Source organism: Euprymna scolopes, chromosome 38, assembly GCF_053919585.1.
Source record: "Euprymna scolopes isolate OS-2025 chromosome 38, ASM5391958v1, whole genome shotgun sequence".
Taxonomy (NCBI): domain Eukaryota; kingdom Metazoa; phylum Mollusca; class Cephalopoda; order Sepiida; family Sepiolidae; genus Euprymna; species Euprymna scolopes.
The window spans coordinates 72,608,261-72,628,030 of NC_136519.1; the positions used below are offsets into that span (position 1 = coordinate 72,608,261).

Genomic DNA, 19,770 nt, shown 5'->3' on the forward strand with positions numbered 1-19,770 from the left:
TAAAATACGCTAAAATATGATATTTTACTCGGTGGTAAAATACGCCAAAATATGATGTTTTACCCGGTGGTTAAATACGCTAAAATATGATGTTTTAGCCTGGGGTTAAATATGCTAAAATATGATGTTTTACCCGGTGGTTAAATACGCTAAAATATGACGTTTTACCCAGTGGTAAAATATGCTAAAATATGATATTTTACCCGGTGGTTAAATGCGCTGATATATGATGTTTCACCCGGTGGTAAAATACTCTAAAATATGGTATTTTACTCTGTGGTTAAATACGCTAAAATATGATAGTTTACCAGGTGGTAAAATACGCTTAAATATAATATTTTACTCGGTGGTAAAATACGCTAAAATATGATATTTTACCTGGTAGTAAAATACGCTAAATATATATTTTACCCGGTGGTTAAATATGCAAAAATGTTTTAATTGGTGGTAAAATACGCTAATATATGATATTTTTCGCGGTGGTAAAATACTCTTACATATGTTTCACCCGGTGGTAATATGATGTTTTACCAGGTGGTTAAATACGCTAAAATGTGATGTTTTAATTCATGCAGATTTCGTATTAATTATTATTATAGAGCCAATTATCTATTTATTATTACATTATAGTTAATATATAATAGTGTCGCTCCTCCTCCTCCTCCGTCGAGGCCCAATGGTAAAATACGCTTAAATATATTTTAATTTATTCTAATTTCGTATTTATTATGATTATCATAATATATACCCACTATATATTAGTGATTTCGAAAGTAAAAAAAAAAAATGACCTAGGTGCCATCAGCTAGAATCGAAAGAAATCATACAGCTGTCCAGTTTTATTTGTTATCGTTTGACCTAAATTCATACGCACTCAAAAGTTTACAAAAATAACGTTGTTAAAGATATAAAGGTATGTTTGCGCATGCGTACTAGATCATTTAAGGTAATTTACGTGTCATGTTCTATTATTATTTAAATTTTGACTGCTTAGCAGTTATTTTTACTGGTTTAAAACCAAAACAAATTGGTTTCACGTGTCTAAGTCAAATATATATCAAATTTCAAGATTTTAGATCCAATATTGCCAGATTAGTAGAGACCGTTCCTCACAAAGACAGAGAAGGTCACTTATATATAAAATGTGTGTGTGTGTGTGTGTTCTGGAAACCCGTCGATATGCTTTCATAAGTACTTAATTTCCCTCCATTGATATGTTAATTGATGGTGTCCTAGAGGAAAGACACTACCTCGCAGAGTCAAGAATGGCTTTGCTTATAGAGTTCGAATCTCCCGAAAAGCAGTAATTACTACTTCATACACTGATGCTGGAATAAGCGTGAAATGCTAGTGTTAAGAATTAAGAGTCGAGTGTCAAGTATTAAGAAATCCAAATTGTTAATATTTAGTAAAAAAAAAAAAAGTAAATATACACACACACACACACATATAATATTTTAAAAAATATATTAATTATTAATTGATGGAATTAATTCACACTTTTACAATAGCAATGAAATAAATGTACACGTTATTTTAAACGAATTCTATCAATTGCTCAAATCTAACCCTGCCTATGAATGTAGATGGATTGTATATGACAAATATGGCGGTTATATCAGCCAGTTTTTGCCAGAAGTGAAGACCGTTAGAAAGGATCTAAAACAGAATTTATAGAAAAAATCTTCTACTTTATTTAATGAAATATACGTAAAAGGAAAAATGCTACCTATACTCACATTCATAATTTCTTCACTATTTTTTGTGACGTCATCTCGCATGCAGGACCAGAGGGGGACCACGCACGCGCGGCTTGCTGTTAGCTAGTTTTTGACCTTGAAGTAATATTTTATTTATATTTAATTTGTATTATAGAAATTAGAAAGCCAAATAACGAGTAGTGTTTGTGCTTTTCCTTTAAAATAGATTATTTATTTTTCTTGAAGAATTAACAAACTTTCGACTTGTAAAAAAATCTTTATTGGGTTTGACATTTTTTTCTTCAAATACAATACAATGTTTGGAAGTGCTAATACTTTTCTTATTAACCCATAACATGCAGCCACGTGTAGCACAAGAGACATTTAAACCAACTGTGATTCACGCCTTCACGGACTACTACTCACGAGGGATTTTATATCACAAACGGAAAAGATAATTAACAAAAAAAGTCAAACGTTTATAAGTCAAAAACTTGTTTATTGCTTATGATGAATAAACTTTTTATTTGGTAAAAAAAAAAACACATTGTTATTTTACTTTCGTATTCTATAATTTAAATACGAAACGATGTTCTCTAAGTGCCACTACTTTTATTATTTCCATTTAACTTTTTACCTCCTTACATCGGCCCTGTCGGTGAGGCATTAGAATACGCCGACTGCCCCCCCCCCCTGCAGAGGGTAAAAGTCCCTCAATGGGGGTCCTGGATATGACCTTAAACTATATCCAGTGGTGAGGCCCCAGCTTGTGGGCTTTGGGGAGTGTGGAGCAACCTTTTAATTACCATTGCTCCCAGGTCCACTCTCACCCGGAGTGGTAGTACCTGTTAGGGTTCCAAATATGGGTTAAATAGAAACCGACGTGAAAACAACAAATATATTCTATTAAAAAAATTTTCTTCAAAATCTTTGGATTCGGCATTAAATAACCCGAAAAGGGTTGATATGCCGTAAAACAAAAACAACCAACCAACCTCCTTACATCAAGTGACTTCATGCCTTGTCTGGGGCAGTTTTCATAACAAAAATAATTAAAAACAACTGGATACAGATAGTGACTTTTTCTTTCGAACTGATTATCTCCCTTTGCTACTATGCGCTCTCCTTTTTGTTCATTTTTTTTTTCCTGTTCCTGTTCACCGGCTACAACAGGAGACGCCATGTTTCGTATCCGAAAGTAGGTGAAATAATAGAGAGTCGAGGGAAATCAAGCCGACGGAACGCGATCGCCTTAATTCAATTGCGTTGTTGTTTAGCATAATAGATTCGATTACGGAAAGGTTATACGACGCGACGACACGCCATAGCCGAAGCAGATAACGTTATATATTCATCCTATTATTCCTTTCTTACGTGAACGGGGTAAGGGAATTTGGCCCTCTCCTCCCGTTGGCCACCGCGTGCATGTGGCCGGAAAGAAGGCGAACGACATCATCAAAAACATGGCATTTATTCTATACGAAAGAGAAAACGTTGCACTGCCGGCTAATACAGTTTATAGAGCTAATCTAATTCGGTCACTAACACGATTATGCGAGTACAACCGTTTACTGGCTGTGGCGATCTTAAGACCGTATAGCCAATTAGATTTAATTAAAAAAAAATATCTCGAATTGAAAAAAAAAATAATGAAAATTGTTAGTTTGTAATAATCTTTGGAGTCAGGCTTATTTATCAAACTTAAATATTCACACGCGTCCACACGCACACACGCGCGTGCGAGCATATACCCACATATAGTCTTAGCGGTTTCTCAACGTTTAAAAGTATAACACAAAAATAAAACTTTTAATCCGAAGTCCTTTGTTTTTAAATAGATTTTTCTGTTGAAAAAGCTGCATTATTTGGACTCCAAGAATTCGAATTCACGTTAAACCTGATATTGTCCACACACACTAACACACACACACACACACACACACACACACACACACACACACACACACACACACACACATTGTAGAGGGTCATCAGAATTTTACTAAGAAAAATATATTTCGAGTAATTACAAACAAAACAGTATTTTATATCATGGAGCCCCAGCAGCGTTGATCAAACGCCACTTCCTTAAAAGCACGAGAACAAAAACGTTACCGATACAAATTTCTTAATTGCTCCGTAATACTTATTTTCTAACACATTAATTTAATTAAAATGTCTCCTTTACGCGTGTTTTTCGTCTTTGCCCAGGAACATATATGTGTGTACAAAATTACTGTATTTTTATAGAGTTCGGATTATAGTATTACCCCACCTCTGTTTGTTTATATGTTTTATGTATTTCCATTATTAATTATTTTTAATGTTTTATATTTATTTTACTTTTATTTGAAAAAAAAAATATATATATATATATATACATGTGTCTGTGTGTATATATATGTATATATATGTGCGTTTATGTATAAATATGTGTCTATTTATCAATACACACACATATATATATATATATATAAGTATTTTGTACAAAAATTTAAATAATATAAATAACACCGTATATTTTATTTATAAACGTAATAAATTTCATATTGAATTTCTTACATAATTTTGGATTTATTCTGTCAAGCTACTTTAATTAATTTGATATAAATTAAAAGGATGAAAATGGAGCATTGTGTGTATATATATATATATATATATATATATATATATATATATATATATATATATATAATCAGATAGGAAGATGTCCAAAAATTGGAAATAATTGAATTTCAACAAGGGTCGTTGATAGTGCTCAATCAAAGAGAGCAAGTTATATATTTGATTTCATCAGGCAAGAAAAATTAAAGTGCAAAAATTAAAAGAACCTTAATTTTTGGCCATTGCCAGTAATAGCAATTTCTCTCTCCTCAAAATTTTAAAAGGTCTGGAACATTTGAAATTTTTGCACTTTAATTCTTCTTGCCTGATTATATCTAATATGATTGAAACGGTTTGCACATCGTAGCAAGATATGAATATATTTACATAAAGAATATATATAATTTTAAAAAAATAATGGTTATGTTGGGCGAACATCCTTGCACCTTTTGACTCGTATAAACCAGCATGTTCCAGACAAGTGAGGATGGGGTCTGGTAGTCTCCCTCCTTCTGCAGCCTTGGACTCTGCTATTGGCCAGCATTTGGTTGAGAACCCGTGCTGTGCCGATAGATATAAAATAGATTGGTTCGAGGTGCTACATAGGGCGGACTGCAAAAAACATTTAAAGATGTTGGAGTCTGTCTCTATTGCGGTGCGTCAACCTTCTTTGTGCCGGCAAAAGGAAACATCTAACGCATTGTTTCTCTTTGGGGAACTTTGAATCTTTTCTCCCGTTTTTTTTTTCTCCCTCGTTGTGCCAATATTTTAATCGTTTTTTAAACGTTAATAACTTTATTTTAGTGTCCCCGTACTTTTGGCACATTCAATAAGTTCCCCATTAGAACTCTTTATTTTCGACACAATATTATTTCGTACGCTATCGATTTTCTCCTGACGAGATGATACCCGGAAGAGCTCTTGAGAAACTTCCGCTTATTATTTTCAAAACTATATATATATATATATATATATATATATATATATATATATATATATAGAGAGAGAGAGAGAGAGAAAATAAAAAGGAACAAACCGTATTATGTGTTCATCAACGTTTCGTCTTTACTTCGAGACTTCCTCTGGATGAAATAAAGACGAAACGTTGATGAACACATAATACGGTTTGGTCCTTTTTATTTTCTCTATTTTGTCGGAATACTATTTCCATTATATTTATATATATATATATATATATATATATATATATATATATATATATATATATATATATAAGAGAGAGAGAGGAGAGAGTAGAGGAGAGATTTTGGTAGCATATTTCGTGAAATATATTATACCCAAATCTCTTCATGTTTTTTCCCGATCCTTTCCAGACCCTTAATTTATTCTCATGTTTCCAGCTACAATTTACAGGTGAATTTTCCGCACTCAAGTGCCTTCGATTTCTTCCGGGGCCATCTTTAGAGAATGAGTATTGAGCAAAAAATGTTTTTTCTTTTTTTCTTTTCATGTTTACTGATAGCTTTAGCACAACCATGTGATTGGTTGTAGTTTTAATAGAGTATCGGTATCAGTAATAGAAGATATTTAGCAGGTTTTCACTGTTATCCAAATTAGTTCTATGAACAGGTGATTAATAATTAAATAACCTAAAAGGGTTGATATACCGTAAACAAAAAAAAACAACCAATCTCTCTCTGTCTCTCTGTCTGTCTCTCTCTCTCTTTTTGATGGAATGGTCACGATTCGTCGCCATTAACTCCAATTCTGCGTCATTCTGAACAACTCAGCCATGCTAATGTACGCGATATCCCTCACGTTGTCTGACATTATTGTTTTGGGTCTTCCTCGTCCTCTTTTGCCAGATGTTGTACCAAAGAGCAGATATTTTGTTAAGTCATTTCTTTTGGCCACATGTCCCTAAAATCGCGATTTTCTGTCATTGGTGTTATCCAGAAGCTTTCAGGATGGTCCAATCTTCTCCAGAATCCTTACCTTTGTCCACCCAGCTTACACGACCATGTCTACGGTAGCACCACAATTCAAAAGCACCAATTTTCATCTTGTCGACTTTCTTCAACACCCAACAATGTGCATCTTTGAGATGATGATTAATAATTTGTGATATTTCGATTTATTGGACTATTTCATTGATCGTTGTTCGCGCAACGTTTTGGCCGATGTAAACTCTAATTTTTTTTCAGGTGAATTTTGTCTAATTCGAGAATCTTTCTATCAAACACAAGAATCTGCACGGAATTTTGAATAGAACCCTTTATTTAATCCATGAGGATAGCATGCTCTAGTCCCCCCTTGCCAATCTTTTACGAAAAATACTCGTCTAGCTTAACCCACTGTCAATACTTTTCCCCACTCTTTATCTGTGCCTAAATCAAAATGTAGATTCCATAAACATAGCTTCTTTCTTAGAACTGCACGCCTGTGGAATTGTCTTCCGTTTGCCTGCTTCCCAGCTGACTACAACTTGGTTGTATTCAAGTTAAACATAAACAAATTCCTGATGAACCGCCCCCTTAAGTAATCCAATTTAGCAAATACGCATTACTAACGATTACAATATTATCCCATTGACTACTGTACACTCCATAACCCTTATCCTCGAGTGGCCTCCGGGCCTTGATAAGTGGTGACTCCTTTGTAAAAAAAATGCTCTCAATCCATCACCCGGTAGAAGTTTGAAATCATTCGCAATTGTATTTTTCGTATCGCTTTCATTGAGAATTGAACCTTCAACCTCGAAAAGTGTCACAACTAAAGTTTATTAAGTATTTTATTCGTTATGTCACGGGTTGCATGTTGGAACAAAATCTGAAGTAGGCCAGTCGTTATTTCGCCTGAAACGTTGTGCGAATAATATGAGACTAATAGTTCGAATAATTTAAACTAGCGGGACCCCATGGGATTTCCACAATGGAGTCTTTCATATGTAATATATTGATGTTGGCATTCTGTAAATGTTCACCGTAAGTGGAGACGCCCTGATATTATTGTAGCTCTTCTGTTAAAACTGCAAAAGTATTTATCTAAGTTAGCAGAGACGTCCAGCGTAGACCGGTCGTAAAGTATGCTTAAATATGATATTTTAACCCTTGCAGATTCCTATATATTATCATAGAGTTCTGTCGATTTTTATCTGTTATAAAATTGGGATTTCAAAAATAAAAAATAAAAAAAATATCCAAATGACTTTGGTGTATCAGCTATAATCGAAACCGAAACCAAAACTTGTGAAGAATTTTGATAAAATTAATTATAAAAAAATAGATTACTGTATTGCCATCAGCTATAATCGAAACCGAAACCAAAACTTATGGAGAATTCTTGGTAAAATTATTTATAAAAAATATAGATTACTGCAGTGCCATCAGCTATAATCGAAACCGTAGCTAAGACTTTAGGAGAATTCTTGGTAAAATTATTTATTACAAGAAGTCCATAACAATTAAACGACAGTCACTCGGATGTAAACGTGACACCAAATAAATGATACACCCGCTATCCTATTTGTAGATAAATAATACGAATAAATAAGTTTTACTTTTATTTACATCCCTGGTATTTGATATGTGTAGATCTATTTTATAATTGTGTAACGTTACAGAAAACAACAAAAAAGAAATAAAAATCCAATTTTTAGAGTGAAGTGCATTTATTCGTGGTTCTTCCAAAACAAAGCATTTCATTTTTTTTTTCAAAGTCTTTTTACATACAGATGTACTTTAAAAAACAAATTCTCCTCACCAACTCGGTTTCTCGCCCTCGTATTAACACGTCCTTTTTCCCCGGCGCACAACTTTTTTTCAACCACGTGGTGTCTCTATTATTCCTTAATTGGAATTCATTTTTGAGATGAGCATTATATATATTAATTTATTTTTATTTCGGACTACTAGTCTCATCTTTATTAGTTGTTGTTTTTCATCTTTTATTGGATTGTTTATTCACAACGTTTCGGCCAACTAATTCCTCTGCCCTTCAAAAAGCGTGCCAGAGGTTAATTCCTCTGACTTTACAAAGCGTGCCATAGGTTAATTGGCCAAAATGTGGTGAGACAACAACAACTACGGATGGCAGTGATGGCTGAGAATGCAGTTAGGAGATTCAAAGTTCCTATCCGTCGCGGTTACGACCTGACGAAGGTCAGAGGAATTAGTTGGCCGAAACGTTGTGAATAAACAATTCAATAAAAGATGAAAAATAACTAATAAAGATGAGACTAGTAGTCCGAAATAAAAATAAATTAATATACGTGGTGTCTCTTTCTCTTTTACTTGTAACGCAAGCTCGCACACGCTTTATAATTTGCTTACATGCTTTAATGGCTGCTACTGCTAATATTTTTGCTAGCCAGCTATCCTTAGGCCGCTGCCGATATTTTCACACGCACCCTCGGTATTTATTGATTCAGAGATCAGCTGTAATTTTTATTTTAATGGCAGTCATTATTCTATGGAAATTTATTTGTCTATAATAAAGTTGAAAAAGTATTATTGACTAGTCTTTTTAATATTAAACAGTCAGTGAGAGAAAAATTTAGTAAAAGTGTTAGAAAACTGAATTGCAGTTAATGTCGACCTAAAAAACTAACCGAGAACTTTATAGCCAACTCAATATTTTTATTTATTTTTGTACTCAATGCATTTGAAAATCTGCAACTGTTTTATTTATTTATTTGTTTTATTTTACAGTGACGGAAATGCACCGGATAGGACGGCTGAAAATCTCTGAGATAAATCCAAATCTCACGTGTATACTATGCGGAGGATATTACATAGATGCGACCACGATCATCGAATGTTTGCATTCTTGTAAGTATAAAAGGCGTTTTGAAGAATTCTCAGACAATTTCAATAGATCTATCATGGAATCGGTCAGGGTAACAACAGAAAACAAGTCATTTTAATTATTATTGCTGAATTGATGCGAAAGTGGTAGGGGGGGGCTAAAGAAGACAAATATGGTGTTCTTATCTCTCTTTTTCTTTCTCCCGCTCTCTCATATATATATATATATATATATATATATATATATATATATATATATATATATATATATATATATATAATTATATATATAAATTACAATTAAATTTACCAAAATGATCCAAGGTGGTAAAACTAAAGTATATTATAAATATTAAAGAATTAATATTTATAAAGTAATCTCAACCAGATGTAAAAGCTCGATAAAACCAAATAGGAGATAGAGTTTATAATAACAACTCTTGCTAACATTTCCTTAACTAATAACATGTACATTTTAGTTGACCTTTTTTTTTTGCCCCATACTTTTCGCGCCTTTTAACATCATTTTGTCTGGGTCATTTTAACATTTGCTTTTCTATTTTATATTTAATTCTATCACCATTTAACTCTTTTTCTCTTCTTCTTCACTGATTTTTTTCTCTTCTTCTTCCCTGATCTTTCTTAATTGCATTATGTCTCGGCAGCCGTGTCAAATGCATATCTTATTTTTCTTTTATTTATATTATTGGAATTTTCCCCCTTTTCTTTGTACATATTTGTGGATTATTCCATGGATTTCAGCCTTTTGGATTATTTTGGAACATCTTCCAATTACGTGATTTCCTTGGATTTTACTTGTGCGAATGGAAATTCAATTAACTTTCTTGGATTTATATTTTTGGATTTTACCGTCATTGGATTATTTACCTTTTACCTGACTATCCATTCACGTGTAATCACCTTCTTCTTCACCATATTCCCTCTGCTTCACTTTTTCTTATCAAGTAAGATCTTTGACTTACTTGCAGTTTCATCAAATACTTTTGTATGCAAAATCCGATCCCGCATTTTGCTAATTCCTAGCCTTTGATGAGAAGGAAAGTATTTCTTCGAAACTCCGTGGATTAAGGACTATCCACTTATTAAGTGTTTCCTTTTCAGATTAAATATGTTTTAAACTCATTTCAAAGTGTCTCTAACATGTTTTATTAACTGTTTGCTCGTATATATATAATGTGTGTGTGTGTATATATATATCTATATATTATTACCGTATTACTTTTATCCTACGTACGTATGTATGTGTGTCGCGGTTTTCAGATTATAGATTATTCGATCGGGAGATACTATTCATTAAAAAAAGGAAAAAAAAGTTATAACATACTGCGAATATTAAATTCGGGCGAATACATTAGACAATCTTAAGTGTTCGAACGAACGGAAGTCGTGAAAATAGCACACACATACACACACACACACACATATATATATATATATATATATATATATATATATATATATATATATATATATATATATATATATAATGGGCTAACCCGTCGATTTCGACGTATGAGCCTCCACCACAACTAAGTTGCTCGGAAATCCATACAGATAATTTGTTTATAGTGGTGAAGGCTTTGCGTAGAACCAACGACGCTTTTTGGCATTACTGCTAACCTTTGTCGGTGCAGATAACAGAGTATACAGTAGACCGCAGGTTATTAAATCGGAGTTACCCTACTCCTAGATGCATGTCTTAACGAAGACTGGGAGTACATCTCTCCCAGTGAATTAGTGCGCCCCTAGATAACAACTTGGAAATTTTTATGACTTGGCGTGGTACATACAGCGCCTAGCCTTCTTCAAATACTCACCCATCTGGTACTAGGCACGGTCAACGTTGCTTAACTCCGGTGATCTGGCGAGAACCGGTGTGTCAACGTGATTATGCTGGATATGTGTGTGGGTGTGTGTGCTTTACAAACTTAATAACCACATGGAAAATTTATTTTTATCATTCATGATTAAAAGAAAAAAATCACTTTCGTTTTAAATAATACATATACGTCTTCTACAATGAAGAATTTGCTTAAAATTCTGACGGGCGTTAAAAAAATCAGTATTGACTCATTTTCCATCAAGAGTGATGATCACTCGCAATATCTTCTAAATATCTTGTAGACTATCTACGTTCGTTTAAAACGACTCACCCTTTGTAAACAGAACCGCTGTCTATTAGGTTTTGCCGGTTGTATATGCATCATAAAGCTATCTTTATTTCAAATAGGATGGCAACATCGCATCTCTAAGAATTCAATTCGCTTTTGTAGAACGATTAGTAGTTGTGTTCAGAATACATTTCAATTATCACTTCTTCATTGGAACATTAGTTTGAGGCCTGCACAGCCAGTGGTTGCTGAGGGCCAGATCTTAAGAATAGTGTGAGTACGAAAATAATTCGACGTAAAATTTATGTAGTCTTGACATCGTTATAACACGATGCATTGTCTTGGTAAGAGAGCATTTTTGTTTTTTGTGTTCATTTATAGCCAACTAGCATGGGTGCCTTGCATTGCCCGGGTATTTGGAGATGTATGTTTAGCAAAAAAAAAAAAAAGTGTTCAATTTTTTAAACTTTGATCTCTATTATGACCCCTTAAAATTTCTTCGTTTGGGCTCAAATCAAGTTATTAAGTTAGATCCATGTCCAATGAACCTATATCTAAAATTTCAGGTGTTTAGACTGAAAATTGTCGGGGGAGTTTGGTAGAGTTCTCAAAGGTCAGATCGTTGAAATTTGACGCCTTAATCGCAAAATTTCTGGCCGAAAACCGATCACATCGATTTTCCAAAATCTCAGTACCTTGTATATCAAATTTCGAGTCTGTAGACTTAAAATTGACAGAATTATTGCGTAGAACAATGTACACACAAAGACACACAGATATAGAGATACACACACCGACAGACACTTTAATTTTTATAGATATATATAGATTCGTTGGCGATTTCTTTCTTTTTTTTTCAAATGAACCAATAATTCTACGTATAGGATATTCCCTATTAATAGTTTCCTTTTTTTCTCAAGGCTACGATGAACAAAATAACTAGGGTGCCCCAAAATACAAGGGCCTATGCCTTTTTTGTTTGTTCGCGTTTTTGTTCGTTTGAACGGTTTCACTTACTGCTGTCAACAACTGCCTGCTGATTTGACTCGGGAGGGAAACGGTGCATCCATGTTTCATCGATTGCTACGTATTAACAAAAAGAAAACTCATTTTGAAAATTAAAAACAACGTTAAAAATAGTCATAACGTTGTTGTTGTTATCCACTGTAAGCAAACGCGGCACCCATTTTGACCATAACTTTCTCACTGACAAATGTTAATGCGAAATCGTAAATACACTGCATTTCGAATATCTTTAATTCATCTCTCATAAACTTTCTCTTTACGATCGTATTAAACAAGTTTATGCGCATTTTTATAAAGTTTTCGTGAACAATTGCCGAATTTAAACGACCAGCCGCTTTAAAATTCAGCGTACCCCATTTTTAACCACTGTTGCTACTTATTTATTTGCTTCCCCACGAGAACATCATGTGACAAAAGGTTGTTTTTAATGTGGGGGAAACCCAGCTCCCCAAAAAGGGGCACTGTGGAAGTAGAAACACAAATAAAAATGACCTTAATATAGAAAGGTTTCCCTCTCTACTGACTAAGGACAAATTAATTTAAGTGTAGCATCAGAACAGACACTACACTGTGATCTTTGCCCAAAGGCTAGATTCACTCTTTCTAGCAGAGCAGACTTCGAATAACACTCATAAAGTCATTGCTTTGTTTGAACAGTATTATTGTCCATCAGAAACCAATGATTTCTCAGCATACGAAATTCTGATTTTCCGTATTGTTTTGAAAGTTTAAAGCAGTTACTTGACTTGAATAACCTGTAATTAGACTCAAATTTTGGCAGATTCCATTTAATGGTTAGTACTTTTTAAATCAAGTATATATTGAGCTATTCTACTTTGATGGAATTAATAGTTTTTGTTAAAATTTCATTCAGAAAAACATCATTTTTCAGAAGAGAAATTTATGGTTTGATTAAAGAATACATTATTATAGTATCCTTTATTCAAACAATAAATTTCTGTTGTTAAAAATTGTCTGTCCAAATGAAATTATATATATATATATATATATATATATATATATATATATATATATATATATATATATAGTCTTAGTCAAAATCATAAGACCACTTAAGAAAGTAAGCGTTTACTCATATTATCGAATTTTTAATCAAACAAATGGTTGAAACCATTGCCAAAAGGGAAAACATGGAAAAAATGAAATCTGCTTCATTCGAAACCTTAACCTTGATCTAATAATTATTTTAAAAAAAAAAACATTTTCACCTGGTCAAAATGATAAGACCACTGATAATTTATCTAACAAAAGGCAATTATAAATTACTAAAAAGGATCTCAGTATTAAGTATAGCCTCCATTATTACAAATTACTTCAAAAATTCTCTTCGGCGTGCTTGCGACTAAGTTTTTTATCAGTTGCGAAGAAATTTCATCCCATGTATTGAAAACTGAATCAGAAAGTTCCTTTATCGAATTATACTGGGTTCCATCCTTGAACACTTCTTTTGCCATCCATCCCCAAAGATTTTTAATGGGATTGAGGTCCGGAGAACATGTTTGATGATCTAACAATTCTATATTATTTGAAGAAAAGTATTCTCGTGATTGTCGAGAAGTGTGTATCGCAGCGTTGTCTTGCTGGAAAATCAATTTCTTCCACACAGAGGTGGACCTTCAGTCCTGATAGAAGCATTTCCAAGCATTAAAATGTGTGTGTATATATATATATATATATATATATATGTATATGTACGTACTAGTGAAGATAATTCAAGTGTTTGCTTTCTTATAGCGAGTAATAATCACCCACCCACACACACACACATATATATATATATATATATATATATATATATATATATATATATATATATATATATATATATATATATATATTATATATATATATAAGCGACGGGTAAACTCTTTGTATCCAACAGATCATATTCCTGGTGATAAATGCCGATTATAAATAGGTTTTAATTATTCATGTTTCAGTGGATATTTCATGGGGAACAGCATAGCACAGCATGCTGGGAATTGCGTATGGAATTTTATTTGTGGTGACACTAACTCTCCGTGGGGAGACAACTTAATATTATTAGCAACATTTGTTCGTAGCAATGGGGTCGGGATACATTTGAGCCAGAATCGTTACATTAAGCCAACTTCCGGTTTAAAAAGGAATTTTTCTTTTGAGAAATGTCCGCGCGATTTATTTATTTATTTTTCGTGAATGATTTTGTCGCTACGTTTTTCGAGGGTGGTGGTGGCGTGAAACACGAATTTTTTTACGATAATGACAAAACCAAACGAAAGAGATATTAAGTGAATTTTGAATAGATAAATAAATAGCTTGAAATAAAGAAATTAGAAAGTAGAAGTAAACGGGGAAGAATAAGTATGGGTTTGAAGAACAATAAAAAAAGATGGGAAGGAAGATGTGAGTAATAGGATAAGGGGATGTACAGAAGAGGGGGGGAGTAGTACGTGTGAAGAAAAAGAGGAGAAAACACACAGTGTGTGTGTGCGCGCGTGTTTCTATGTGGGTGAGTTTGTTCATTATGAACTCCGAAATGGCTAAGCCAATATCTTAAAAAATTCACATAAATGAATTTAATGTATATAGGAATGTTCTTAGCTTTTATGTCGGAATGTCCTCAATTAGAACAGACAATCACTCGATTAAATTGAAAAATGAATGATCAATTTCATCGATTTCGATGACAATATAATTATTGGAAGTGTGGAAAAATTCGTTGATTCTTATTCAATCTCGGGCAACATCAGGTAACTCTGCTAGTCTGTTATATGAAGGAAAAAGCGGTATTCCTACTGTGCGTCCGTTTAAAGGTACGAAACTATTCAGGATACACTTACAAACATTACATCAGCGAATTTAATGTGACATTGATTGGCTTTGATGGAAATAATAATTGTAATATTCATTCAGTTGTGATGATAACGTTTCGGATTAGTGCATGCGCAATTATGTAGAATTACAACAAAAATTATTGTTTGACAAAGGCGTACATGAAAACTGCTTTTCAGTGAATTCATTTCAGTGTTTTGTCCGTACGAATATCGATTTATTTAAAGGAATTTTTTTAAAGGACTACCACATTGAAAAGAATGGATTACCAAATATACATGACTTGGATTTTACTTTTCAACCTGAAATATGCTTTAAAAACGCAATTAATTCTGGAATAATATCAATATTCATTGGATTATACAACTGTTCCTGTATCATTATTTTAACCATGGAATACCCTTTTTCACTTTCATTACAATTTTAATTCTCAGTTTATGTGCTAATAAGCAAAAGTTATGATTACCCATATTTATTTTCCTATTAACATTTTTCTTCTACTTCTAATTTCTTTTTAATGAGATGAGCTATTCATTGAAAAATCATGGATTAAGGTAAAAATTTAAATAATTAGTACACCAATAATTTGTACACCCAATAATTAGTACACCTAATTATTAGTACACCTTTGTCAAACAATAAATTTTGTTGTAATTCTATATCATTGAATTCAGAATTTCAATTTATATACTTGCTCTATCTCGCATATATGACTACTTTATCTTTTTGGAATCATCTTATGAATATTGATACTAATTTTTATTTGCGCGTTATGTTTACAACATTATGCAATATGTAATTCTATAGCATTTCAGTATTGCATTTACACACACGCACACATATATATATAATGACGAGTGCCACTCCCTCAGACACTTAAAGTCCATGAGCCCAAAAATAACTTCCATCGCCACAGGACCATTTTAATAGACAAATCCCTGAGGGAGTATCTATACACAGATGATGTTACAGAGTCTTAGCTTTGTACGACAGCTAAGTCTCTCGGTTCAAAATGTCGAGATCCAGCAACAAGCAAGAGCAAGATGGTCAGCAACAAGTTAAACTGCAGACCAGCTTAATGCGGGTACTGGTCTCCCACTTTATGGTTTTTTAAATCAGAGATTTGCTTCTCCAAGAAAGGTTGCCTTCACCACAGATTACCGGAACCCTCTCCATCTACACACGGTGCTAGTTAGCCGTTGACCCCGAAAAAGGGTTCATTCGCCCTTTGGAAGGTCTTGTTTTTAATCCTTCAGGGAGACTAGCCACCCTCCTTACCAAACAAATCTAGTGGGATAACCAGTTTAGTCGCCGGTGACGCGACCATGAGGCCATGTAGTACTGGGTTACATAGTACCAGTAGCATATGACATGACCTGACATAATATATATATATATATATATATATATATATATATATATATATATATATACACTCCTATATTTTTTTGTGTATTGATGTTCATATTAAAACACCTTTTTTCTGCTTATTCAAGAAGAAAATACAACTTTGTTATATATGGGTCCTAGAATTGCATCCGTCTGCAAAAGATTTAACTTATTTCCATATTCTTTTAAACATTCATTTTATTTATTCCCTATTAGTTTTTTTCGGTTTTCTTATGGGACGATCATCTTTAGTTAACTATTACGTGTAATTATATTCATGCAGATATTTTACATGATTTATACTTGCGAAATATTTGTGTAAAAAGATTATAGTAAACGCAAGACTTTTTCTATATCATTCAAACACTACCATGTTTGAATGATATGCTTAAGTGGTAATTTGAGTCATTTCGAACTGCTTTAAAGCTTCACCACTCACTTATTTTTCGACCAAATGTCAAACAATTATTACAGTTTATAGATCACTTTTTCATCTATATTGTGAAAAATTTTCAATATTCGTTCAGCAAAACGAAAGTTATGGTGAATTTAGTGGTGTTCAAAATCGTAAAAAAATAAAAACGTAAGGCGGTGAGTGACGTTTTTTATGACTGGTTTCCATAGCAACCACGTCGCTTCAGCGACTAGTGTTGCTACTAATTCACCGCTGTCACAAAAATAGAAGTTATAAGTGAAACATACAGAGTGAAAGGGAGATAATTGCAGGGGGTATATTGAAGCAGATGAATGCCGTACATTGTTATTACATATGTGTATATGATATTTATGGGGGCAAAAAAATAAGACTGAAGTTAAACAAAGAACAAGTGACTTTATTGGAAGCCTGGAAAAATCATGGATTACATTAGAAAAAATCCGAGCATGATAAATAATATGGTTAAACTTAAACATGGAAAAGTAAAGGACTAGTTGTTAAAACTGGAAAAGAGAAGGACAAGATATTATAGTAAAAAATATAATAAATCTATAACTTAAAATATTGCAGCATTAATTTTTTAAATTTCAATTTAACATTATATAGTCAATTCTTAATGCTGCGGTAATCGGTAATTATGTTATATTTAAATAATACTTAGTTATTATTAAGCCCCAAATGACCATATAGTCCTCTGTTGTAAGCAAGTTTCTTTCTTTATAAGATACAACTTAACAAAAAGCAATAAACAATAAAAGCAATGCCCGCCGTCATCTATTTCATTTTTCAAGTTTAAAACACACATGATTTAAATGGGTTATAAGCGTCTTTTTCTAAACAGTAAAGGTCTTCCCAGTTCAATGAAGCCATGGGATATCTCTGAAATCTGTAATGCGCTTTTCTTTGATAAATAATTTTTGTATGTTGTCCGCAGTGAGGATTGAAAACATCAACCTCCGGAAGAGTAACTTGGAACTGAACTTTTTACCGAGTCTTTTATCCACTACGCGTCGGGTCCTTGTAGGCGACACGCAAAATACAACTTCTACCCAGTTATGGCTTACGAAACAAGAACATGCTACCCTCGTTGATTAACTAAAGAGTTCCGTTTGAAATTTCGTGCAAATACCAGAGTTTAGGAGAAATATTCCTGAATTTGACGGAAAGATTAACCGAGTTCGATAAGTTACACTTGAAGGTCAGATTGTTACATCGAATGAAACTTTGTGAAAATGACACTTAAGATCAGACAAATAGTCAGAAGTATCAATCATCACGAATAACTAATCCTCATCTAAAAAAAAATTCGGAAGTAAATTTTATATAGTTTTATTTTACGTTTTCATTTTGCCTCAGCTTAGATCAGTCTGCCGCAAAGTCATCAAATGTAAGCGCGTCCATACGTTAATGTATGCCCTGACCATACGTTATGATGCTTAGGGCTATGACAGCAGCATATTCTTTTCATTGTGTGTATCCGTTGATATCCTGTATGCTTTTATGTAGAGTGATGTGTTTTCGAGTGATAAACTGTCTATCTGTGTCGGATATATACTAGAGAGTAAAAACAATGAAAAGAATATTCTGTTGTCACAGCCCTAGTGATGATACATTTTTTTTTTATTATACTAACAAAAAACAGAACCATTTATTTAAAAAGATAATGCGCATTTTATTAGAATACACCATTTTATGGTTCGCAATTTTTTTTTTTATAGAGTTTTGATAATTTAGACTTATTTTATGTGCCTGGGAGTGTTCGTAGATGGGGTTTTATCGGAATGCCTCCAGTAAGTATTAAAAATAGATAATCGAAAAATCCGATTGTCTGATGTTTAACAAACGCCCTTTTACAACTTAACATCACAAGTGCATTTGAGAAGTGTATCACCGCATCAGGAGACAGTTCCGCCGTATATAATCAACAGTAGATTCTTCGATATGACAGGGGCGCGTTCCAAATGATTGTTTACAGCACAATTGAACAATGATACTTTACTTTTGCATTTTAAACTTTAATGCAAGCTATTATGTTTAAAATCAAATCCAATCAATAGTCACTGCAGGGAGGCATGTGAAGTATTCTCCCGGTGCACCGCAATGGGTCCCTAACTAGAGCAGGTAATAATTAAAGGAAGTGATGAATATTTGTTGGTTCTTATTGAATCCCGGGCAACGTCAAGCTTTCCTGCTAATTATCTATATATTAATATTATAGCGTGTGTTCTTTTCTGTGTCACGCTTACATCCGGGTTGTTTAATTGCTACATACTTCTATTTCTTGTAATAAATAATTTTACCAAGAATTCTTCATAAGTTTTGATTTCGTTTTTGATTATAACTTATGGCTCCTTAGTAATCTATATTTTTATGAACAATTTTTTCAAGAATCCTTAATAAGTTTTGGTTTCGGTTTCGATTATGCCTGAAGGAATTAAAGTTATATATATATATATATTCATAAGTTTGGGATTCGGTTTCAATTCAAGCTGATTAACCCAAGTCATATGGATATATATTTTATTTTTGAAATTCCAACTTTATAATATATAAAAATACATAGAACATTAACTCTATAATAACTAATAAAATAAAGTTGTAACTATATAAGTTTGTTTGTCTATACTTCGCGATAACTTTTGCGTGTGCCCCAGAGGCTCTTTTAGGGCTAATAAAAAGACTCTATTTTTGGGACTATTTTATCATATTTTTCCAAAATTTTCTGTGTATGCCTATTTAGCAGTTTTGCATGGTGCTGAACACAAATTTAAATATGTTAAGGTTTTAGGGGACTTTTGGAACTAAATCAGGGGGGGGGCAAATGATGGATTTAGTCATTTCTTTTTTGCATGGGGCAGAACTCAAATTTACATATGTTAAGG

General features: G+C 33.0%; 1 protein-coding gene across 3 annotated transcripts in view; it reads left to right on the forward strand.

Annotated features, from left to right (window-relative positions):
* Nucleotides 1-19,770, forward strand: part of LOC145263180 (uncharacterized) — a 481,342-nt gene that overhangs the window by 336,949 nt on the left and 124,623 nt on the right. For all 3 annotated transcript variants that reach the window (XM_080120227.1, XM_080120229.1, XM_080120228.1), the window contains exon 2: nucleotides 8,975-9,094. In XM_080120227.1, the coding sequence (XP_079976353.1) occupies nucleotides 8,983-9,094 (112 nt within the window). In that variant the 5' untranslated portion in view covers nucleotides 8,975-8,982. The remainder of the gene's footprint in view (nucleotides 1-8,974; nucleotides 9,095-19,770) is intronic.